Source organism: Atta cephalotes, assembly GCF_000143395.1.
Source record: "Atta cephalotes unplaced genomic scaffold scaffold00068, whole genome shotgun sequence".
NCBI lineage: Eukaryota > Metazoa > Arthropoda > Insecta > Hymenoptera > Formicidae > Atta > Atta cephalotes.
This window is the reverse complement of record NW_012130132.1, coordinates 142,081-169,032: the sequence shown is the minus strand read 5'-3', so window position 1 is coordinate 169,032 and position 26,952 is coordinate 142,081. Positions and strand designations below refer to the sequence as shown.

The 26,952-nt window shown below is 32.4% G+C and overlaps 1 protein-coding gene across 1 annotated transcript; it reads right to left on the bottom strand.

The window, feature by feature from the left end:
• Positions 1–1,313: 1,313 nt before the first annotated feature.
• On the bottom strand, positions 1,314–24,490 carry LOC105623932 (eukaryotic translation initiation factor 2 subunit 3). The gene is made up of 9 exons (XM_012205302.1): positions 24,419–24,490; positions 22,298–22,361; positions 22,078–22,188; positions 7,785–8,018; positions 7,529–7,687; positions 5,652–5,881; positions 5,430–5,574; positions 5,122–5,291; positions 1,314–1,550 (listed from the first exon to the last, which is right to left on the bottom strand). The coding sequence occupies exons 1-9, from the start codon at positions 24,488–24,490 to the stop codon at positions 1,314–1,316; spliced, it is 1,422 nt and encodes a 473-aa protein (XP_012060692.1).
• Between the last annotated feature and the right edge of the window lie 2,462 nt (positions 24,491–26,952).

The window sequence follows — 26,952 nt, the reverse complement described above, 5'->3', positions numbered from 1 at the left end:
ATTGACTAAAATAGATACTCGTCAACTGGAAACCGCAATCAGTAATCTATAGTGTGATGATTTAATGCCAGTGTCTCATTGGAAATTGAAGATTAGAATTTAACTAATCAGATAATTTTAATTTTAATCTGTTTTGCTCTAATTAGCTAAATTCTAATCCAATTTGCAATCCTCAATCTCCAATGCATAATGTGATACCGGATATTATTTATGGAAGACCAGCAGGCCTAATTCTTAACGCAAAGGATGGAAGAAAGGCTATGTCCAGTTTTATAAGGGAATTTCCCTTATAAATTCCCAGATGAATAACTTTAAAACATACCAAAAATTTTAAAATATCAAAGGAGAATCAAAAATTCCATAAACCCAACTTTATGGGAGAGATTTCCTGGGTGTTAGAATTATCCAAAGCTTATGACCATGTACCACTAGTCTTATCCAATTCATTTCTCTGCGTCCAGAGCACCTTTCCCGCGGAGATAACGGATTGTACCAGAGATATTGAAGTAGTATCTAAAATATATTTGGTACAGTTCATTAATCCGGTTGACAGTTATATGGTATCTGGGATATGCCCAACACTTTGACGAAGACATCCATATATCAGCAAAAATAGTTAATGATGTTTTTTACTTTTAGAGAGTTCCGATAAAGCTGAAGAGAAATAAGGTTCATATATTGGCCACATTTCAATTAGGCAATTAAAATCTTTTGTTTCATACTTTGAGTGTCTCTCTCTCTCCTCTTCATCGATTAATATCACTTATAACTATTCATTTGAGGTTCAAAAAAGGAGTTATTTTCGTCAAGATTGGACATATTCCAGATTAGATTCGAGAAATCAAATAAAATTAGTCCTACATGATACATAATATATGGTCATAATAGCGAATTTTGAACAGCTGTAGCACTCAAGGAACTCATTTTACAAAGTTATATCATATGAAACTTTAATCCTTTTTTTATGCTCTACAATCCTAGTTAGTCTCAATTCTGTTCAGCCGGAGTCCAAACTGGGCCATAGTCCTTTCGTTGTCATAATGCTGCTGCGCAGCTCTTTCACCACGATAAAAAAAAGCTGCGCAGCTCTTTTACCACGGTAAAAAAAAGCTGCGAAGCGGCGTTATAATGATAATGAAATTTTTTCAGAATAGATCTGCAGGACTTGGATTGTAACGCTATTGAATGAATTAATCTTGGCAAGAGTAGCTTTAAATTTTTATTATAAATATTTCGGACACTAGACCAACTGTGGTGTTGTAAACAGATCGTAGAAATAATAGTTTTGAGAGAAGCTAAATCAAGTATCGCTATTATTTTCGATCCAAAATAGGGTCTATTGTTTGACCTCCGCAAATTTGACCCCATCCGATTAAACGCCAATGCTTTTCCACTCGTCTGGATAACGCAATCTTTTCATCGATCTCAGTGCACACTGGATTCGTCAAGCTGATCTTTGCCAAATCAGCACGAGTAGCCAGTACTCTGCCACCAGTGCTTAACGATCCAATGTTAACAAGCAGTACCTCTCCTCTTGATAACTTCGGAACCTATCATCGAGATATTTACAGAAACATTAAATAAATTAAGATCTTTTTTATTACAGAATAAAAGTATAATTTTAGGGAAAAACAAAACTAAATATAAAAAATATAAATAATAAAAAAGGATGTTAAAAAAGTGTCAATTTTCATCTATAAGATACATCTTGATAGGCTTGATACATCTGAACAGATCTTGAAAAATCATTGTTTGGATCCTCAAAAAACAGGAAATAATAATCATTTGTTTGGGAAGCGTAACATTGCTAGAATTGCTTAAATATAGTAAAAAATGACATCATTTACATATATAGTTAATAAGTAAAAAATGATGATTTTAGCCAGAAACATAAGCATATATATTCTTCATCTAAAGATCATGAACTATTCAAGATGCATCACGTGAAGATATAGTCCGCTTAGCATTTCTTGACAGAGAATAGAACTTCACTTTTTAGACTTTCACGAATACCAGAAAGTTTGCGGATTATTGTCGTGTTTTCATCCATTGCTAATGTCAACGTTTCATCTACTTCTAGGCAATCGCATTTTATAAAATATTTTATATATTTATTGATTGATAAAACAAAAAAAGAAACTGATGCTATTATTGGATACACCTCTGGGTGCAAGGTCAACGTGTTGTAAGATGTTGTTCTCACGTTAATTTTTTTTTTTGTAAAGCTCGATTCCAAGAGAATATCTCGATTCTTGCTCCATTCTTCCATGGTTATTTTGAGGAAAAGTCATTATTAGTATCATCAGATTCTGAAAATGCACATGAAATGTAAATTCATTCACACTTTATCTGTATCACGTACGCACACATGATAGAGAAGGTTTGGAATCGCTAAATACCATAGAAGTGACAAACTATGGAATCCTAATTTCTGTCAAGGAATACTAAGCACATAGGGGCCATGCTCCTACGTGATACATTCTGGATAATGCTAAAATAATCGCATCTTTATATGAAGAATGTACTTACATTTTTAGTTAAAATCACAAGTTTTCACTTATTAACTGTATGTAAATAATGTCATTTTTTTAACTATATTTAAGCAATTCCAATAATGTTCTCATCACTTTTCGGGCAAATGATTATTATGTTATTTCTGAGGATCAAACAATGATTTTTCAAGATTTATTCAGGTGTATCTTGGGGCGAAACTCGACACTTTTTTAACACCCTTTATATAGAGTGTTTCTGCATACAGTGCCAAAATAGCTAGTGTTTTGATTTCGTCTCAACGAGATGAGACTATCTCGGATTTGATCTGATTCCGAAATTCTCGATATTGTCTCGATCTCGAGTCGAGAGTGTTGTTGTTTCAAATCGAAATTTTTTTTACGAATTATATTTTTACCACGAACAAATGAATAAAAGACAAATGCATCCAGATAATCAAGCTAAACCTCGAACCGGGAGCATTTCTATTAAATATTTGTTATTCAAAATAATCTTGCGGCTCGATAATCTGGACCTTAAAACATGATATTGATGTTCACGGATAATTTTTTCGTTCAGTAAAAGGTTTGATGACTGACCTAGATTCTCAGTCTTGCCGAGACTCTCGGTATAATAATCTCGATCTCGATTTGAAAACAGAATTTTGGTCTTGTCTCGATCCAAAACGATGAGACGAGACTGAGGCCAGTCTCGATATCGTCCGAAATACTAGCAACAAAGACTTCAGCCATGTTTGAAAAACAATTAAAAAATATCTAATAAACATAAGTCCGACTCTGAACGATTTCGAAGTTACGGGATATTAAAGAAAAATGAATCGTAATTGTAATCGTAATTGTTGTTTAATGTTCGTTGTTCTGAATCCTGAATCTTTTTCTGAGAAACTAAATCTTTAATCAGTATGTGTACCGAAAGTCGCATGTGCAGCGAGAATTCACTATCAATATGTGGACTGGAATCCTATAATCCATAATTGCTTCCTCGTCTGACAGAAGACGCTTACTTTCACTTTTTGAGCGATGACCTACTAGTGCTGTTGGAGGATGTAGATCTTAACTCGAAGAAACATGTGGTTCATGTACGATAGGGCATCATCTCACTTTACACTTCGTATGCAAACATTTCTCCATGATCACTATTCTCATTGGATTGAGAGAAGCCAGGTTGGTCCTATTAAATGGCCAGTGAGAAGTTCCGACCTCACACCACTGGATTTTTTTTCTTTGAATGAAAGATCTAGTTTACCAGAATGAGATTCGAAATACAAAACAATTATGATACTTAACACTGCCGATATCTCCGCAAAACTCCAAATATCTGTTGTCAAGTTCGAAATAATTTATTATTAGATGTACAACTTTGCTTCCGCCGTTTTTTTTCCGAAATTCGAAGCTTTATTGTAAAAAACTGGTACATTTATGATTCAAAGTATTGTCCATCGCTGGCCACTACTTTCTCCCATCTTTCGGGTAGCGTACGAATCCCGCGTCGAAAAAACTGGTCATCTTTTGAGGCTATCCATGAATCGATCCAATTTTTTACTTCTTCATAAGATCGGAAGTGCTGGTCAGCCAGGCCGTGTCCCATTGATCGAAACAAGTGATAGTCAGAGGGAGCAACGCCTGGAGAATACGGCGGGTGGGGTAGGACTTCCCATTTCAACGTTTCCAAGTATGTCTTGACCACTTTCGCAACATGGGGTCGAGCATTGTCATGTTGCAAAATCACTTTATCGTGTCTCTCGTTGTATTGCGGCCGTTTGTCTTTCAATGCTCGGTTCAAACGCATCAATTGCGTTCGATACCGATCGCCTGTGATTGTTTCAGTCGGTTTTAACAGTTCATAATACATTACGCCGAGCTGGTCCCATCAAAAAACAGAGCATGACCTTGGACGTCAAAATCACCGTTCTTGAAGCGTTGAAACCACTCACGACTTTCACTAATAGCGGCCTCACCATAAGTATTTGAGAGCATTCGATGAGCCTCAGCCGCAGATTTCTTCATATTGAAGCAAAAAATTAAAACCTCCCGCAAATGTCGAGAATTTGGCTCGTAAACTGACATTTTCAATCGAGAATAACTTTATGATGCAGACACAAATCGACTAATGTTTCTATGGGGTTATGTTGACAGATGCCTAAGTTTATTGTATGACGTCTATGATCTATTTATTTCGACCATCACTTATCGCTAAAGCCATCTATAGGAAAACGGCGGAAGCCGAGATAGAAAGTTGTACACCTAATAATTCGTGCTAGAAAGTGTCGACAGAGGAATTTTTGAACATTTTTTGTAAAGCATTAAATAAACGTAAAACATTAAACAACTTTACTACTCATGTTTTCTTACTTCAATATCCCGTAAGTCCGAAATCGTTCGGAATTGGACATATGTTTATTAAACATTTTCGATTTATTTCCATGCTAAAGCCGCTGTAGCTATGCAGAGACATCCTATATATCAGAATATAAATCATCATATAAAATGTTCATATATCTATAATGTATTTTTATAAGAATGCTAATTAAGAGTAATCTTAAACTTGTACAGTTACAGAAAACATATTAATTTGAATGTGATAATGCAAATGCAGAATGAAAATACTCACCCTCGCACCCTTTTTATCGCCCTCGGTCCTCACTCCTAATAAACGTTTCAATAAATAATACGAAATTTCCAGCTCGATGAATATTTGTGGCAATGCACCGACACTTCCAAGAATTTGCCCAACTAAACGATCAGCACGGCATAAAGTAGGCTCGATTTTGGTTCCAACACCTTAAAAAAATCACATAATCTATTACTCTTACAAAATGATCAGAACTTATTATCTGTTCATATTAGGGTGATTAATAACAAACATTTGAGAATCTTATTTTTCAATTATATTATTATAGAATTTTAATAATTATTTACCAATTAGACCACCAGGTACAGCGAATTGCAGTTCATTCTGTTCGGCGAATAAAGACACAATACGTGAAAATATCGGACGACAGGTCAGCTTGCCTTCGCTATCTTTAGACACTAATCCTGGACGAACTTCAATTTCCATACCGACCTATAATAAAATTGTATTAATTTTCATACCACATATCCAGAGAAATCAACCTGATTTGAAACTAATCTGGTTTATACTTTCAATACTCCTCTGAGGATGCTACCACCAGCGACACCACCTTTCAAATCGTCCACCTCACAGCCCGGTTTATTCACATCAAAAGATCGAATAACGATCAGTCGAGGCTCCGATGTGAAATCTCTCATTGGAACCGGAATTTTCTTGGTGATATATTCACACAGTACCTCGATATTATATTTCAGTTGCGCCGAAATCGGAATTATTGGAGCGCCTTCCGCCACCGTCCCTAATTTTAAATTATGTAACCAGAATTATATAAATGGGCGCGTGCATTGTTCCACTTTTTGGTAAATTTTACCTGTTAGGTAAATCTGGCAATCCGCACATACGATTACGACATAATCTTGCCACTTACCCAACAGGTAAAATTAGTTTAATTAAAACGTAATTTTTTTTTATACCAAAAGAATCCCGCACTAATCCTATATGAAATTGAGTCCCGGTGAAATCAAATAATTTTCTCATATATTATAACTTATGTTATTTTCATCATTCAGATCCTGGGAATTACATTACATATTTTGTAACAAAATATCGTTTTATACATGTTTTATACTTGTGTACATACATTATATATGATATGTAATTATATGTGGAATAATACATATAATTATACATGGTATATATAATCATATATGGAACATACATGTTTCGAGACGGCAATCTGGAAAATTATAAGTTTTATAAAAAAATGTTTTAGATAGAAGTTGTAGAAAAAGTTTAAAAAGACCTAGCTGCTGACTTCATCAGTTTGACTTTGAGCCTTTGTGGCGTCGCCAAGGTAGGGCAAAATCAACTCGAATTTTTTAAATGAGACCTCCCACTTTTTCTTTCATTTTCTTGTAATTCTTGTTGAGACCTTTTCGACACATTATAATCTTATTGATTTTTTTTTAGCCATTTAGAAGTTATTGAATATTTTATGATGAGATGTCAGCCAGTGTAGATGAATCGAGAATTATTCATTTTTTTGCGCTATAAAACTTATGTTTTGTTTAGCAGGTCATAAGCTATAACATATAAGAAAACCATTTCATTTCACCAGTAATGTTTCAATGATACATAAATTGTATGTATATGCTATTTCCAATATAGCTAATCGTCTTTAGAATCTCCTTAAGACATAATTTTATGCAGCAAAAATTCGCTGGCGAAATTCTCCTAGTCTGTCAGCGAACAACACTGCCACTGACTATGGTCTATTTGATTGGTCAAATGCTTTGAAGTATTTTTGACTGGTCAATTTTTTGAATGCGCTTCTTCAATGCTTCTTCATTTATAGCATAGTGGCAGTAGCTTTGTCAGCGAAATTTGAAATCTTCCATGAAAAGATAAGAGCAGATAAAAGAAATTCAGTGTTCTTTTGAACGCTACTTCGTTTTCGGCGGAATGGGGAAATTTCGCCAGTGAAGTTTCGCTGCATGAAATTATACCTTGAGGTAAAGAATCAATGATGACAGTAGTTTCACCAGCGAATCTTCATTCAATGAAAAGGTAAGAACAAGTAATAAAGCCGACGATATTTATTTTCTTATTGGATTGTTAAGCCTTATGTCCACCTAATGTTAAAAATCGATCCAAGATTTCGGATAAAGAAAGGATTAATATATACAATTTGAATACAATTTGATTATATGACCAACATGATTGATCAATTTTTTTTCATTCGAAGTCTCGGATCAAGAATTTCTAGCATTATGAACACAAGGCTTTAGCCAGAATAAATCTCTCGCCATATTGGCTGTACGCAGCCAATACGATGGTAAAATTCTAATCCAGCTAGGAATCTAGCAAGAAATCGTTTTCAGCGGAATCGGGAAATTTCGCCGGTGAAGCTTCGCTGAAATTATACTTTGAGATAAAAAACTAATACCTTGAATAAACTTCAATATTTGCTCATACTGCTCCTTGGCTTGTGCTTCTTTAACCAAGTCGATCTTATTTTGCAAGATGACTATGTGCTTAAGTTTCATAATTTCGATAGCTGCCAAGTGCTCCGACGTTTGAGGCTGAGGGCATGATTCATTGCCAGCTACAATTCAATAGAATCATAACTTCGAAAAAGTTTATTACTTTGAAAAAAGATAAAACAATGCCTTATGATCAACATCAACAAATATATCGTTTACCGATTAAAAGCAAAGCGGCATCCATAACAGCTGCTCCGTTAAGCATAGTCGCCATAAGAATATCGTGTCCAGGACAATCGACAAAGGAGACATGTCGAACCAATTGAAATCTCCCTGAACAAACAGAACGCATGCAAGGAAAAGAATCATCTTTGCTGGATCCACCGGATATGTAGCGTCCAGGTCGAGGACATTTCGGATTTTCACATTCATAAATCTTCGCATTTGCGTATCCTGAAATGAAGAAGAGCAATCAGATAATTTGCCCTTCTTTTTTTTTCTTCTGGCGAGGATTATTCCTTTTCGAAAGGGTTTAATAAGCGCTGTATACTGTTCAAAATAAATTCCTTTTCAGCATGAATTTTAATTTTAATTCGTAAGAATTTTAATTTTAATAACTATATGTATATATTATATGTATATATTATAGACATAAAAATATATTTGTTAGATGATGTCAATCCACGTATCTAGTTGCTTGTGGTCTATATTTATCAGACAACTTACTTTATCATTATAAACTTTATACAATGAAATAATTACGTGCATTATATGTTATCAAAATGTCATCAAAATAATGTATAACAATTTCGTGCTATGGGAAAATAAACTATGGAAAATAAACATGTCATGGAAATTTTTTATAATAGAATTTTACTTGAGAAGAGATAAACACGATGAATCATAATTCATCTCGTAAAAAACTTCAGTTCATCCATCCATATAACAACGTGCACACGAATCAATTTTACAGGAATTTTACTCTTTTTTAGCTATAATAACTGTTTTTTTTATCTCTTATAATACCGACTTATATAAATAGTACCATAAGCTTATCGACATATACATAAATAATGTAATTTTTTATCTAAAAGACGTAAGAAAATATTCACCAATCGAGATATTCTGTGTAGAAAATACAACGATAGAGTGGCACATGTATACGGTCCCAAGCAGAGTCCCGATTATAAGATACAAATATACATCTTAAAAGTAAATCTTAGTTTTAACTTAACATATGTTTATGTCGACCCTTTACGCCCCGACGTGATCAAAAGATATGATGACAACTACTGATTTAAAATAAATTCTCATGTTTCATAATTATTTAATACTGCAACACAACAATATTTAATATTGTTAACTGCGACATTATTACAGAAAAGCATATGTGAGAATGTGTTCATTTTCCATATTTCCATAGTGAAAATCGAATTGCTGTTACACAATTGTGATTGTTCTTTCATATCTTTTAACGCAATCAGACTCTTGTGGAGAATTTATATGTGTCGGATTATGCTTTATATATTGCATAATATATATCTATTCAGACTAAGGTTAAGTCCACAACCTTGCTTTAAAAGACCATAAATTGTAATTTGTAAGCGATGATATATCGGTCACAGAACTTATACTTTTAGATCGTAAGAAATGGGTCAATTCGCTTAAGTTTAATAGTTAAAGCCTAAAGACTGCACAAAAACAGTTTGAAGGCAGAAATTATTGTCACTTAATCTCTTTCGACTTATGACTTTAGGTCTCTTAAGGCCTCTAAAGGTTGTGGGCCGAGACAATAAAAAGTCGACTTCCGACCTTTAATCCTCTTACGAAGACTTTTTGTCTGAAGAGATATAAGAAAATAGTCGAATGAAATGTACACGATCCTTAATTGAATGTACACGATCTTAAGACAGTCTCGCCTTTAAGATAACAATACAACTTAAAGACAAATCTTATTTTTAATTAACATATATTTATATCCCGATGTGGTCAAAAGATACAATGGCAACGTAAAACAAATTCTCGGTTTTATAGTTATTTAATACTGCAATGTGATAATGTTTAATGTTATTAGCTGTGATATTATTACAGAAAAGCATATGTATGAATGTATTCATCTTCGATATTTCCATAGCGGAAATCGAATTGCTGTCACACAATTATTACAGATAATTTCTTTGGCATATCTTAACGCGATCAGACTCTTTAGTTGTGGAGAATTTGTCGCATTATGCTTTACATACATAATGTATCTAATTGTCCATCATTCAGAATAAAAAAATCGACTTCCGCCGTTACCTTTAATGTCTAGAGATCCTCTCACGAAGATTTTCTAATAACTATCAATTACTATCTAACGTATACAATATAAAAGTAATCGAAATATTTTTATTCCTTGGAATAAAAATAGAGTACTTTTTTTCGTGGAACTTAATCGCGTTTACCGAAGAAATATACACTGTTAAAAATTTCCTGAAATTTAATATACTTTTAAGTTACACAATTTGAACTTAACTTCATGACATTATATTAAATTTAATATTATATTTATAACTGAAAAGTATATTTGTGTGCATGTACATGAAATTTAATGTATTTTTCATAAATTTAATATACATGTTCATTATATTTAAGTAATTATTGTGACTTAATTTTCATCCATTACTATTAAATCATCCATTACTTTTAATTTTGTTCGTAACGAGTTTCATTTATATCTAAAGGAAATATTTCTAACAGTGTATTAAATAGGACTACGCTTTCCATAAATGCAGATTCCATCAAAGATTCTGTCTTACTCTACAAATAAAAGTTGTAATCACGAATTTACTAAATGATTGTAATTAAAACAAAAATTAATGTATTTATAAATTATGGCGCACGGTCATAATACATAAAAATTGACACATATAATCAATGTGCTGATGAACAACAAGATATTGAGAATGTGTTCATATGTATTCTTAGCGTTTTCATTATAACGGTGTTGTTTCTTAATGCATGGTTTATGCTTAATTGAATAATTCACATTCGTAGCGTCTTCTAATTTTCAAAGTCTTGCCTCTTTAATTTTATTTCCTGAAATATCTTTAATTATATAATTAAAAGTATCATTTACATTTACAAAAGTTGGAATAAACAAGATCCTAGATTTTCTCTAAAATCTACTTAGAAAACACTGTAAACTTGACACGTTCAAAATGTAATACACATATAGATATAAGCAAGAAATATACAGAGGAGGTCCCATTTTAAAGGATCTACTCAAAATATCTCAGAAATACTGCATTAAATCGAAAAATGTTTCAGATAAAAGTTTTTTTACTTCGAAGGAGACATGAGATGATACCGTTGATTCAATCTTGAGTAACATTAGTGAGATCAGGGCAAGATTTGAATTTTTTGAATGGAACCATCATTTTTCATTACATATTCTTGTAGCTTACCTTGAGAGCTTTTTAGAACATTAAAATGAACTAAAAGAAGAATCTGTAATAAAAAATGGGGAGTTCCATTTAAAGAGTTCAAAGATGTTTAAGATATTTGAGTAGATCCTTTAAAATGGGACACTTTGTATAACTCAAGAAATATATAATCTGCGTTCTCCAAAAAAAGAAAGGAAAAATAGAAAAAAGTAATATATTATTATACAAATTGTAAAAATAATATACAATAAAATTCGATGTTATTATGTGATTGAAGAATGTGAATTTTTAATCATATTTCTTTGTATTTGTGTTTAATTTGTACAATTAGCTAAGTATAAAAATTAGCACAAAATGTATTAAAACAAATCATGCAATGTCTCACTCTCATATAACAATTCAGTATATTCATGAAACTTAATACATTATAATAATTATTATTCAATAACAATATTAAAAAAAAAGTCTATGTGCAGTCTTATTTATCTCCTAGTTAAACACTTCTCCTAGCATGTTTCTTTCGATGTCTTTCTTCTATATTCAACCACAACTTTCCACTTTTCCTAACATATTTACCACAAAAACCTTTTTCCTCAGTTTAAAGTTTACAGTTTGTACTTTAAAGTCTCAATTCTTTAACAAGCAAAATAGATAAAATTAAAATCATTTGTCATCGCATCAACTGCGAATTATGATCAAAATGCATTCTTTATAATGAGATATAACATTGATTTTATATAGTTATTAAACTTCCAAAAGCTTTTATTTTACATTTTACTGAAAAAATTGCTTTTATATAAGTGCTTTTATATGTAGGCTTGACTTTTATGATATTAAAATTAATTATTTAGCATTGAATAAAAAAATAATGCATTAAAATTTGAAGGATTGTAGCAATTATATATAAAATCATTTTTTGTTAATAGCAAGTTAAATAATTTTATAATTACTCACAACTTTGTTGACGCAATTATAATTCGAAAGAGATTGAGCTTAGAAAAATAATTGCAAATGAAATTTTGAGTAACCATACTGCCTGAGTTACTATTCTCATCTCAGTCCTGAGTACATTCTTCTCTTTTCAATTATAGTTGTCACTAACGCAGTAATATATATACAGAAAAAAAAAAATTAAGATTAACATCAATTGTCGCTTACGAAAATTACACGATAAGCATACTCCTTAAAACAAATATCTTCGACAATTTGCGGCACCACACTTGCAGGCGTCCCTATTTGTCGAAGTCACATTGTTGCGCGACATCTGCGTACCATAATCGAATGTAAGTTCTTCATTATGTTCAATATCCCTGAGAGCAAATAGCGCGAGATCCGGCAAATCCGGATCCAGGCAGTTGATCCAAACCACCGAGACTTTGAGATTAGGATTGCAAGAATGATTAATGAAATGTGACACATTGCCACACTTAGTTGCATCCACGGTATACGGGCACGGCTGTTGGTTATAGTCAAGGTCAAAGAGATATGTACAACCTGTCTCATTGTACTCTTTACTACAATTATCTGCATCCTTGCTTTTAATCACTTTACCCACGTATTTAATCACGAAAGTACCTTTCTTGATCGCGCACTGGGTGCGCACACCCCAGCCACGTCCATTGTTCGTTCGAAAAATGCACAATTGTGCGTTGGTACCTAATTGTACCACCCGATTCGGACAAGTCTCATCGCAAGTGCAACGCTTGTTGCATTCGTAGATAGGTGTCCCTGCAATCACGCGTAACTGGCCGGTCGAAGTGTATGGCAATGTTTGCTTGTTGTTGTTTTGCGCAAAACAGCAATTGGACTTCTTATCGGTCCCACACATGCCTTCGCATTGGCAACCGAGCGGTGGATCATCCGGTATCTTAATCTGATCTTCATCTGATTCATACTCGTTGATATACTCGAAGTTTTGCGGTGCACTCGTCAGATCCACCAGGTTCTCCACTTTTATCATCGGCTTACCCTTCGCAACATCATTCATTTTGGTCTCCCACTTCTTTAGGGATTCGAGTTGGTCACGCCGCAGCTCAAGCATCAGCATGAACAACATCTGTCGTTTAATTTTTTGCTCTAACTCGGTATTACGCGAGTTTGAATTTAGGTAACGTCGAATTTTGACGTACATAGTATCCCCAGCGATGGCAACAATAGCATCGTCTGTAGCGTCAATGATCGTTTTATTACATTTTTCATATTTTCGTGCCAGAAGAAGCTCAACATCGAATTTATCTGGATAGAAGTTCGCCATTATCTTGAATTGAGTAATCAACTCTTTCCGCTCATTCTCAAATTCATGTACCAGTTCTTCGCAGTTGAGATTCTGCAACGGTTCCCATGAGTTGTGATTGATATCCCAGTTTTTCCACTTGATTAGATAGTGTGGTTGTCCCCTATGTTCACGCTTTTGTAGAATCTTCTCCACTTCCCAGAGTTTCATTTTATTCTTGTTGGACGCGGAAGAGGATCTTGCGAGCGCTGCTGTGACTAATTTTTGATGCTTTTCACTGTGTAGAACATCGGACAACTTCACTCGCAACTCCTTGAGCTTCAAATTAAATGGAATCATGTCTCTTCGCGTGAATAATCTACCATTGGATGATAATTCCTCATAGTCGGATTGCTGGCCGTCACTACTTAGATCTCTCGTGCTCGTACTTCCGCTACGCGTGCTAGAGCTATCGTCGTCAAATGCTTCAAGCATCTTCTGGCATTTAATTGTTTGATGCGATGATGAAGACAATAAACACATCAATGAAGAGGAGGAGGAACCTAAAGGAAGACGCAGGAGCATGCGACGAGATATATTGTTGTGGTTCCGTGTGTCGTGAACTTTAGACATCTTGGCGCACGATGATGTGTCAAGGCATCCAGCACAATAGGAGTATCGTCGTTTGGAGGAGGAAGAATGACGCAGGCGCATGCCATTCAAGCGATGAGATATGTTGTTGTGGTCCTGTGTATCGTGAACTTTGGGCATCTTGGCGCACGATGGATAAAGGTATCCAGTAGAAGAGATGTTTGTGGATAAATGTTGTTTATGGGTAACGGCTGACTTTTCACTAACTATGCTGCCAGGTGTAGCTGCTGATTCACTGCTGCTGCAACCCGCCGCGTCTGCAATATCAAACATTCAAATAGCGTCATTTCTTTATGTTCTACCTTTCTTTTTACCTTTTTTTCAAATTTTTTCGAATGAACTTTCTTTCTTTTTCGCTCATTTTTCCTTTCCATATGTTTCGTTTCGTTTTCATTATCCTTCTCCTCAACGTTCCTTTTCGCCTTTTGTCTCGGCTTGCCGAACGAATAATAGCAATAAATAACACCGAGGTGCTTTGTTCATGTCATAATCGAGTGGTACATAATAATGACAGCGTGTGATTCTAATATCTTCTTAAGACATATTCGGCTTTTCATCCTATTGCAGCTTCACGAGTTAAGAGAATTAAGAAATTTTTGTGGACACTTTTTCATTTTGAATGCATATGATATTGTTTCAATTTGCATTTTGATGAAAATTATAAAACACTCTCTCTATACAAGTATTACGCAAGATGTTCATGTAAAATCTCCTCGTCAAGTATTTTATTACAAATAAACTCCAAACAATAATGTATAACGGCATAAAATGTGCACGAATTATTAGCAAATGTTAATACTATGATTACTACATATCATAGTTTTGATGTTAAATGCCGAAAATATGCATATATTAAAGAAGCTACGGTCTGCGGATTATTTTTATATCTTGGCATTATTAAGGCTCCCGAGTACTCACCTCAGCCATATTGAATCGTGAAATCATAAGCGAGAAATGACATGTTGATTTTTCTTGTGTCATTTATAAATAAAGATAATTGAATAAAACGGAATAATATCGCTGTGAAATACTTATAAAAAATGGGACTATCCTTGCCCCTGTTGTCAGTAAATAGTCGAAAAACGTTTGTGAAATAAAAAAGGCATGTATTGAGTAAACGCATGCATTGAGTAAATATTAGTAAACGCACCAGGTTTTATTGGGTCGGACCCATTAAAAAAAAACCACTTAAGAACCACTTAAAAAAGATGAAATGACTGTTGAATTTTATTGGATTGAGCCCACCTTGTCGAACCCTGCCTTAAATGCCAACGTTTCATAAATACTGCAGTTCACTTCATCAGAGTGAGGACCACTCTAATGAAGTAAATCGGCATTGTTCTCGTTCTAAATGAAGTAAACTATTTATAAAATATTGACATTTAACAATGTTCCAAGATATGGAGTTAATCCGCAAACCAGTTTCTTTGAAGAAGGTCGTGGAAGCCTCAAAAGATATTTATATATATTTGAATGGAAATAGAGCGAGTCATGGGCTGATAGTCATAGTCGATAGATATTTCGCTACTAGGCTTATTATTATTTATAGGATTATTGTACGACTATGAATACTTCAAAATGTTAATTAATTTTTAATTGTATTATAGTATAAAGATTATACTTACCTCTTATCTCAATTTTTTCCTATCAAAATTCACATTTCAAAAGATGTAATAATATAAAGATTAAAATTAAAATTTTATTTTATTTTTTAAGTAACTATTTGTCATTATCACTTTAACAGTAAATATGTGAAATTTTTCTCGGCTATATATCTTTGTAATGTTACGAGAGACATTTAAAAATTTTTGCGAATAATAGATGACGCTGGAAAGAAAAATTATATAATGTTGACGCTATAAAAAATGGCGTAAAATCACGCAAATAATTTTTTTCTGACATCATCTATATATTCATTCGTGAAACTTTTTAAATATCTCTTGTATTAAAGAATATTTCCTTTTAATTATAATCCTTTTAATAAAAATTAACATTTAAAGCAGACTTGTCCAAAACTTAGCTCACAAGTTAAATGCCTCACCTTTCCTTTATCTCATTGAAAATTATTTTGTTATAAATTCGTTTGCTATTTTTCTGACAAATTGAAGACAGTGATGCATATTACCATGTTCAGCAGTCAGTGGTGTCAGATTCCGGCTTGCTAGCAGATCGCTTGGTAGCGTGATGAGGGAAGAGTGGGGACAGATACCAATAGCTACAGTTATAGCTGAGTACGTAAACTCATATCTATAGTTATCGGCAACTACCTCCACTCCTCCCCCATGTATTACCAAGTGGTACTGCAAGCCGGAATTCGACTAAAGCACGATAGCGAGATACGTCGGTCCTTTTTGCATTCGGCAACTTTCGGCCGCATCGAGCGCGAGTGAAACAGGCTCAGTCGTGCTGAGCCGAACGTGACGAGCTCGGATCCCAATATGCATCACTGGGCAAACTTACATTTTTTCCATCTTAAAGAATCTTTATCCTCTTACAATGCAGTTGTAAGAGGATAAAAATGATATGAATAAATCGTAGAATAACAGGGTTGTTCTACGCACAGAAAATAAATCTTAAAAGGTTTTCAGATGAAAATAGAAAATTTTCCATGAGTAATATAAAATATGTAAATTTTAACATTTAGACTCACGGATTGTAAAAAAATTAGTCTATATTATTAAAAACAACGCAAAAAAAAGTTTGGTAGCATACAAGTACAATTTTGGAAACAAATTTAAGTCATAACAAAAAATAAATTTATTTTTATTTTATTTTTATATAATAAATTAATTTTTGGAAAAAAAGAATGCAATTATGACAAAAAAGAGTGATCAAATAAAAATACTGAATAAAATATAAATTTTAATTATTTTATTAAAATCGTTTAAAGTGAATAAGTGAACGTATTTGAACGTATTTGAATATAAACGTCAAATATAATATTTAAAAAATTATAACAATAATTTGAAATAGGAGCAGTTTCAGGGAATTGTGAGCAAATTTCGAAATTCCAAACTTTTTTACATTTTTTCCTGACTTTTCCTAGTTTTCGCGATTTTCCAGGTAACAACCTTGAATAAGATATATTCTCTGTATTCTGATAAATACTTACCTCATTTATATAATCTAACATAACTTAAATATGAGTTTTGATATATTAACAACATAAAGAAATGTCACACTATTTTTTTCTCTTATATTTTTCGCTCAATATCGACAGTATTTAAACAGTAAAACATTTAATAAACTAGATAATAAAATAAACGCCAGAAGAGCTAATCACTAGACAGAGTTTTAGGTCTACTTTTTAATATTTGTCTTCGTCTAATTCAATAAGATAATAAAAAGAAAAAAACATTTTTTATGGCTCGACCGAAATCTTAGAAGAATATATATAAACGAAAGAATTGAGATGATAGAATTATAGCAGCATAAGACATCATTTACTATGATTATTATTCCCTATCTTAGCTTTCAAGTTAGGATGATTTAAAAAAATGTTCGAAATGCCCGCCTTGTGTGTCAACACACAACTATTATACAGCTTAGCTAATAAAAATTATCGTTTTAGCCTTCTTTATTATTTACAAAAGTTTGCGTAATTCGAAACACATCCTAGCACATCTAGACATTATTTAATGTTTATAAACAATATCCATCAATACAAATCAGACAGATTTTCAGGTAGTCGGTATCTTATAATATGTTCGCGAGTTACTATTCTAAATACTGTTCTAAAAGAGGTAAAATAATAATGTACACTTATGCTGAAATGGCTGACATGCATAATACATTTGATATATAGTCGTTCATGCATTTGGTACTTCGATTTATTTTCACCTTGAAGTGAAAACATCCTAATGTCTTTGTAAATAAATCGATGGATAGGGCAAAAAAGACAGACTCCATAACCACCACAATCTCTCTATTTCAGTCCATTAGATTTTTGTGACCGTTTAAAATCTTCTATATTCAGTGAGAAATGATTGGTTGAAAAGACGTTGAATCAATGTCTAAAACATTAATTGATGTAGACATTGGAATTTGATCATTTAAACGTTTTTGTGTTTCGAAATAGACGATTATAAGACACATATTTACACATCTATAAACGTTTACAAAACGACTATAATATGTTTATAAGATGTCTGTATACATCTTTTAGACACTTGTAGACATTTAAATAAGTGTCTTATAGTCGTCTCTTCCTATAGGATATCTGTGTGATAAGACATCTATATATAAAGATTTTTATTTTAGATGATTATGGCTGTCTTCCAAAATTCACTCAATACTGAAAATCTATAGTGCATCTATAGTGCTAATATAAACTATATATAGGATGTCCCAGAATAATCGCTAAATATTTCTTATGCTAGTAGAGCAAACTAAACCAGATTCAAAAAGTCCTCTACCATTTTATCTACAATTTTCGCAATAGTTAACAAGATATTAATTAATAAAAATCGCCGAATATTGAATTGCAATAATTTTTTACTCAAATATTATCAACTTTACAAAAACAAAAAAAAACAGCGAGAGACAAGAATTACTTATTTTCTTCTCATAGAATTCTGAGAATTTTTTCATAATTTTTTATTTATTATCATTTTCTCATGTTAATATAATAAAAATAATTGCTAATAAGAAAATGCAGTACTAAAAAGTTTATAAAAAATTCTAAAAATTCTTAAAGCTCTACGAGAAGAAAATAAACAATTTTTATCTTTTGATTTTTTTTTGTAAAGTTGATAATATTTCAGTAAAAAATGATGGAAACCAATATTCGGGGATTTTTAGTAATCAATATCTTGATAATTATTGAAAAAATGAATGAGAGGATTTTTCGATTCAATTTATGTCATTCTGGGACACCCTGTATTTTCAGCGTTGGCATTGAATTTCGAAACATAGCCATAATTGTCTAAATTATATTAATTGAGTTAAGTTTATCACAATTTTGAGGTATTTAAATAACAATTAGAAGGTTTTAGATATAAATTACAATAGAAAAATTTTATATATAACATTTTAAAATTTAAAAACACAAACATAAAAATATTTCAGATTTTTTTATTCAGAAAAATGTTTATCTACATGTTTTCTTTAGACGTTTAAGACCTAAAATATGTTTTCAAACGATTCTAAAGCTTAAAAGATATAAATTGTGACGTTAATTATTTTTATAAATTTTATATTTGGAAAAAATACTACATTCTAATAAAAATAAAATTTTCTACTGGTTGAAAAGAAGTTAAAATACTTATCAATGTAAATCATAGACATAGGCATATAGTCATCTAATAGTCGTTTGTGGATGATCTGCGAGAAAGGAACAAAATAAATAATAATAAATTTGATTTGAATAATGAATTTGAAATAAATAATAAATTTGAGATTATTCGAAGATATCTAGTATATTTTTAAACAAGTGCGAAACTCGATGCTAAACTCGTGCCTGCTGCACGTTAAAACAAGAAAGGTATACCCGCCAAATATCATGCTATTTCGTTCACATTTTCCAAACTCTTTCAACTAATATATTAGCATGGCAGTGCACACATTCCAGTTGTATTATACCCTCCTCCCTTCTTTTTAGCTGAACTACTTCTTAGAGTTCATTTTTTCTCTTTTATTTCTCCAATGTGGAAAAGAAAGAAAAAATAAAATTAAAGAATAAATCGTACAAGAACTTTAGCTAGAAAGAACAGACCTATAGTTAAATGTCTGCAGCCGCCATAAGGCGTGCAGCAGCGTGAATTGACACGAGGCAAATATTTTGAATATTTTTTTTAATCATCCATGACTTGAAAACTAAGATATGTAGGACGTATGTTCATATAACGTTTTTTACTTATTTCGGTGTATAAATTTACTTCTTAAAGTATTGATATACATTTATAAAACACTCTATATATGTTCTAATCAATAACACTATTCATTGGACTGCCTTGAATTTGGCTCATGTAATGTTTTTTATTTAGTATTTGGAATGTATAATCATGTAGAAGGAATTATGTACTGAGTGAATTATTCAAAGTTATAGTTATTATTAGGTATACAACTTTGTTTCCGCCGTTTTCCTATAGATGGCTTTAGCGGTAAGTGGTCGAAATAAATAGATCATAGACGTCATACAATAAACTTGGGCATCTGTCAACATAACCCCATAGAAACATTAGTCGATTTGTGTCTGCATCATAAAGTTATTCTCGATTGAAAATGTCAGTTTACGTGCCAAATTCTCGTCATTTGCGGGAGGTTTTAATTTTTTGCTTCAATATGAAGAAATCTGCGGCTCATCGAATGCTCTCAAATACTTATGAAGCCACTATTAGTGAAAGAACGTGTCGTGAGTGGTTTCAACGCTTCAAGAACGGTGATTTTGACGTCGAAGACTGGCACAGCGGTGGAAGAGAGAAGGTTTTCGAAGATACAGAATTGGAGGCATTACTTGAGCAAGACTCGTGTCAAAATCAAGAAGAATTGGCACGATCATTGGGAGTGACTCAACAAGCCATTTCAAAACGCCTCAAAGCCATGGGAATGATTCAGAAGCAAGGAAATTGGGTGCCGTACGAATTGAAGCCGAGAGATGTTGAACGGTGTTTGTTTGCTTGTGAACAGCTGCTTGAAAGACAAAGACGGAAGGGATTTCTGCATCGCATTGTGACTGGGGATGAAAAATGGATTCATTACGATAATCCAAGCGTAGAAAATCATGGGGAATTCCCGGCCATGCTTCCACGTCGACGGCCAAACCGAATATTCACGGCTCCAAGATCATGCTCTGTATTTGGTGAGACCAGTTCGGCGTAGTGTATTATGAACTGTTAAAATCGACTGAAACAATCACAGGCGATCGGTATCGAACGCAATTGATGCGTTTGAGCCGAGTATTGAAAGACAAACGGCCGCAATACAACGAGACACGATAAAGTGATTTTGCAACATGACAATGCTCGACTCCATGTTGCGAAAGTGGTCAAGACATACTTGGAAACGTTGAAATGGGAAGTCCTACCCCACCCGCCGTATTCTCCAGGCGTTGCTCCCTCTATCACTTGTTTCGATCAATGGCACACAGCCTGGCTGACCAGCACTTCCGGTCTTATGTAGAAGTAAAAAATTGGATCGATTCGTGGATAGCCTCAAAAGATGACCAGTTTTTTCGACGCGGGATTCGTACGCTACCCAAAAGATGGGAAAGTAGTGGCCAGCGATGGACAATACTTCGAATCATAAATGTATAACTAGTTTTTTACAATAAAGCCTCGAATTTCGGAAAAAAAACGGCGGAAGCAAAGTTGTATACCTAATATAAATCATTAGTTTTCAGGAAAATCGGAAAATCTAAGTAAACCTCACCAATTTTAATTTAATAAGGAATAAAAATGCATAAAACCTAGAAAAATCCAATCTCCAAACTCAGTCTCCAAATGTCTCCAAAAAACCTCGCTAGATTAAATTTTTTTCTTAAAAATTCAAATTTTTTTAAACTCTGCTTTATATTCAATAAAAAATAAAATTTTTCTTTAAGATCACAATAAGGACAAAAAAAGATCAAAATTGGTGAGGTTCACTTAATTTATGGCTTATATGAGGATTTACAGATTTTCTGATTTTCACTGAAAAATAGCGATTCACATAACTTTGAATAATTCACTCAGCATATAATTCCTTTTCTATATAATTCTACATTCCAAATACTAAATAAAAAACACTACATAAATCAAATTAGAGGCAGCCCAAAGCATAATGTTACTGTTAAAACAGAAGGAAGATAAAAAATAAGTTACACCAAGATTAAACTACATCGATAGAAACAAGTTGGCGGCACACAATGCTTGTTTTCATATTGATTTTTAATAGCTGGATTACAATCCTTGTCGTATTAATTGTCGTGCTGACAATGTCAGCTTTAGTGACTGATACGACTGGTTGTATCAACTCAGTCATAAGATTATCCCATACTATAAGCCAGAGCTATATAACGAAGGGAAAAGCGTTTAACTTGCGAGCTAAGCTTTGGATAAGTCTGATTTAAAAGATTTGTTATAGTGTACTTATATAAAAAAATATTCTTCTACACAGGCACGTTTGTGTAAAAGAATGTTTTTTAATAAATTTTAATACGAAAAGGTACATTTGTGTAAGATTAACTGATTTCTTCAAAATTAATAAATTTACAGAGAAAAGAATTAATACATTTAAGTGTGCTCACCAAGTTTAATAGTGATATTCCTTTCTAGTTCATTTTTAAAGCGAACAGTCTGCACTCCCGAAATAGCTTTCACAATTGTTGATTTTCCATGTGCTACATGTCCAATAGTTCCTATGTAATAAGTTTATATATAAACATTTATCTATATTTTATAACACTAGTGTTAGAAAATATATGTATCACATTTTTAACTTGAAACACTTAAACTTTGTGAACTCACCAATATTGATTGTAGCCTGCCTACTGATTACTTCAGGTGACAATGCAGTTAATTTAATTACATCCTGTGCACAAATCAAAGAAAAAGAATGTAATCAGTGCAATAATGCTAGGATAAAATTAAATTCAAAATCATTACAATTTAAAATATAATGGAACTTTCATAATTTCTACTATATGGGACTGTGAGAAGTTATGGAAATTTTCTTCATTCTTAAATTAGGAGTGAAGCATTAAAAGTATATAGCATGTATTAAACTGATTCTATAATAAGTCGATAGTCCTAAATCTTATTGATGAATCGGTGAAGTTTAGTCAACAACCAACTTATACGATTAAGGTGGATATTCATAGTTCAGATTTTATTCAAGACTGTCTTAAGTACAGTCTTAAGAATTAAAAATATTTTCTTAAGACTGACCAAATTCATCCTTCTCATTAATTGAGTTAAATGACTCACTGTGCAACTAACAACTAGTAGATGCAAAAAATCATAATCCTCCATTTAAAACTTGTTAAAATTTAAGATTTCCGATTATCTTTTCTTTTTCTTCAACATAGGGAGAAAGATAAATTAAAAACTTATAGTTCACATTACGTTCATATACTATGGGACCATACATCCTTTATCGTAAAGGACAATCCTTTTTTTATTTTAGGTAACTATTCTTCAAATTTATTTGTTTCTTTAAAACTTAATTTTGTCCTTTATTTTCTAATATTGTTCTTCACTATCTTTTATTTTGATATTATGAGAAATGCTTTTCTAGCGTTCCAATATCTATATACATAATATTACATTAATAAACAAATTTTTACAGAAAATATTTTAGTTTCATGCATATAAATACAATTTTTTTATTTATCATTTCTTAATTTCTCTATTTCTATCTTTTTTAAATTTATTTAAACTAGAGTTTTCATTTTTTATTATTTCGAACCTTTTATTATTTTAGATCAAGAGTTTGTTCCGATACAATCGAATCAGTTTCAAACTATCAGAAAATTGCGCATCTCAATTTGCTTATACTATATCAATATTTTATAACACAGATTCTTGAATCACAAAGTGGTTTGAAAACATGTTAGGAAGTCCTAAAATTTTCGGATTTGTCCTTTATTTTCTTTTAAGAAAATATGGTCATTTGTATACTATAATTTTCGGTACTTGCAGTGAATAACTGAATGCAGCCTTTATGCAAGTTCAACTAAAACAAAATATCTAAATACATTAATAAAAAAATTTTAATAAGATTAAAAATTCTGAAGATTAACAAAGAATAAAATGTTCTACATGATTCATAAAAGATCAATTTCTTGTAGAATAAAGAATATAGAATGATATATTCACAGATCTCTTATTCTTGTAGAACATGCAAGACTATTATTATAATTGTTATTATAATTAAATTTTTATCCAGTTTTTATTAACTTTCATTAAACTTAAAATAAGCGTTAAGAAAAAAAAACAAAAAATAATTAAGAATTGTGTACACAAAGTAAAACTGGCATCCTACCAATTAACAATTAATATGCAAACTATACATTCTGCCTGCACTCGAAAAATCAGAGTAGTAATTTATCCGTCTTACAGCATGCTACAATTTAATTGAACACATATTCAATAATTTCCTCCCTTTCGTGTCCCTCACATTCCTTAAATCATTTGATAATCCCGAAGAAAATTTTCACTGTTCCATGCTAAAATTAAGTTCCATGCTAATTAAGTCAGCCCATAAACAAAGAGGTAAGCGGTAAAAAAATGGTGTTGAATCTTTTTTCTCTCTCTCTCTCTCTCTCTTTATCGTAAAACTGAAGAGAAAATCTATGAGTTTAATTTGGAGTAACAAGAAATGTTGTGCACGTGGCTAACCATACGAAGCCAAGCCAGCATGTACAATCACACAAGGTTAACATGGCGGCACGGCATCAGGGGATCGAGTATATATCTCAAAATGAGACGAAAATTACAAAAATAGGCAAATTCATTCGAATATTTATAATTTAATTAGTTAATATCTAATAAATTTACTCACTTTTGTAATTTTCACCTTATTTAAAAGTACATAATCAACTCTCAGATAAATGGCGCGAAGACCACAGCGTCTGACCGCGAACTTACGAGCTTTGATAGATCTTGCTTGTAGAGATTCGGCTGTCCGGTAGTTACACCAAGACCATCCTCGTTTCCCATTTTCCAAGTTTCACCAGTGATCTCAGGATGCCTCTGCTCTACAAGGATTCCTTGTTCAATTCTTCTGTATTCTTTGGCTTCCACCCACGTTTCTGACCAAATAGTTGTGAAGAGATGAACGATGACTTTAATATTGCAAGCAAATTATTTTCACTACTCTCCACCTTTACTGACCTCCACTTTCTTCTCCTACAAATTCTGCAATGTTTTACTTCCTGTAGTCAACTGAATATTTTCAAAAATTCTCATTGATGGCGCTGTGGTGAACGTGGAAATACAGGCTAATGTAGACGTGAAGATGGATGGATCAATTACAACTGAAAATAAAGCATTACTTTACTGAGAATAATGACATTTAAGGCATAATTAATCACTGAAATATAATTGCTTTCTATTTACACAGATTTTCAGTAGGTAAGTGATAACGGTCGAGTGCATATTCCTCTTGCCATTACCATCCATAGTTGTCTTATTTTAAGACTGTCTTAATATGCTAATATAGCTCTCTAATTGATTTATGACAGCTTAAAATTGTATTTAAGACAATCTTATATAAGATCTGACTATGAATATCAGCCTTAGTTATATCACGCATGCGCGTGATAAAATACTACATATATACTATATATATATACTACATATATATAACAATATCCAATAAATCCAATTATAGTCGAGTACGGGTTAGGAACGAATAAAGCTATTATTATCATTTGCTTGTTATAAAGTCACTAGATTAACAAGGTTAGTACAAGAACCGTAAACTGCCGCCATTTTAGCCCATGACGCGCGATTATTCAAAACTTCAGCTTCTTTTGCCGCGGTTTTCGCAATTTTCAACACAGCAACTGAACATTTTCGATAATAACAGAATCAAGTTCTTCATCTTCTTCCAGATTCTTATATGGATTTGCGACCTTTTAACAGAATCAGGTTAGGATAGCATTTCGACATCATTTTGACTTCAAATGTTAATTCAGTGAATTTTCTCATCGCGAATTTTCTCATACTTTGTTAATCTAGTGACTTTAGCATGTTGCTGAGAAGAATGCTTTTTCTCTTATCACTTTTAACATGGTGGCATAGTGCTGACAGTAAATATCGAAACATAATGTTGACTCTCTTACTATCAAAATTGTAGAATGATTCGTTTCTTCTAATTGCTTTTAATCAAAAAATTGGAAGAGATTAGAGATCTAGTCTTTTTAGCTGAACTTCTAATTCACTTTTCTCATATAAGAGAAAAAAAGAGAAAAAATGTACTCTAGTTTAACTAAATTTAATTAAGTTTAACTAAAATAGAATTCTTTGATCGAATTTCAATCTTATCTTATTCTCAATCTGTAATATAACAGGTAAGGTTCGGTTTCACAACTAACAGTTAATTCTTAACCGAGGTTCAACTTATTCATTATCTCTTTTCAATTTTAGAATTGGAAAAAGATGAGAATTAAGTTGAACCTTGGTTAAATGTTAATCATTGTAAAACTGGACCTAAAAGTATGCCGAGTTACATCAAAACTCAGATGAAAATTTTTTTTAGAATTTTTTTATGTATATTTCATAATTTTTATATGAATTTTAAAAATATATAATATAATATAATTAAAATAAGAAAGGATTCTTTTAGGATCTTTAAAATAACAACACAGAAATTTAAATGAGGGGGTACACAAATTATTAAATTGGAATAATTTACTTTACTTTATTTGATATATGTCTTCTTTATTCCGAAATATTAAACATTTCAATTCTCTTTGGAATCCTTATCAGCAAAAAATTGTACATTCTTAATCAAAATTAGTTCAACAGTCAGCCAAGAAGTCACTTGCAGGTTATCAAAACTGAAATGGATTTTCGACAGACCACAAATATGTGTTGTGAAGCTTTGGAATGATAATACAATTCACAACATACTAAATATCGATACACACTTTAATTTTAGTGAACATATAAAAATGAAATCTAAATGCTATCTGTACAGTTTGAAATGGCATGCTCGATCTAGGCCGTGATCCGATTCATCTTCTTCTTCTTCGCGTGAGAATGGCTTCGACTCTAATACAAAAAACAATGAAGAATATGAAAGTCTAAAAGAGTAACATAAACTCAATTGCGCGTTTGAAACTGGTCACACTTTCCAAAAATGATGACACAATAACACTTTCGATCACGTCGGTAGTCGAGCACCTAGTGTGCTCCGATTCATGCTAACAAATTCATGAGCATCATTGTCGTTTAACATTTGATAAATAACAAGGATGAAATGATTTTTAAATGTGAGAGCGAGAATCAGAACCGTAGAGAACCTTACAGGAAGAGAATGGAAAATTGTATCACGTGACCCGTCTCTTCTGATTGGGCATGAGCATCAAAGCTCCATAGCATAGGAAGAGAAAACTAGTCACGTGACCTCGTCCTGATTGAACGTGGGCATTCATGTGATATAATTTGCTACTCCT

Excerpts from the sequence above, each read along its gene's own strand:
- LOC105623932 (XM_012205302.1), bottom strand. The coding sequence starts at position 24,490 with ATGGGAAACGAGGATGGTCTTGGTGTAACTACCGGACAGCCGAATCTC. Across the intron at positions 22,362-24,418 it reads AGCAAGATCTATCAAAGCTC|GATGTAATTAAATTAACTGC; the intron begins GTAAGTTCGCGG and ends ATTTGTGCACAG. Across the intron at positions 5,882-7,528 it reads AATATTGAAGTTTATTCAAG|GGACGGTGGCGGAAGGCGCT; the intron begins GTATTAGTTTTT and ends ATTTAAAATTAG.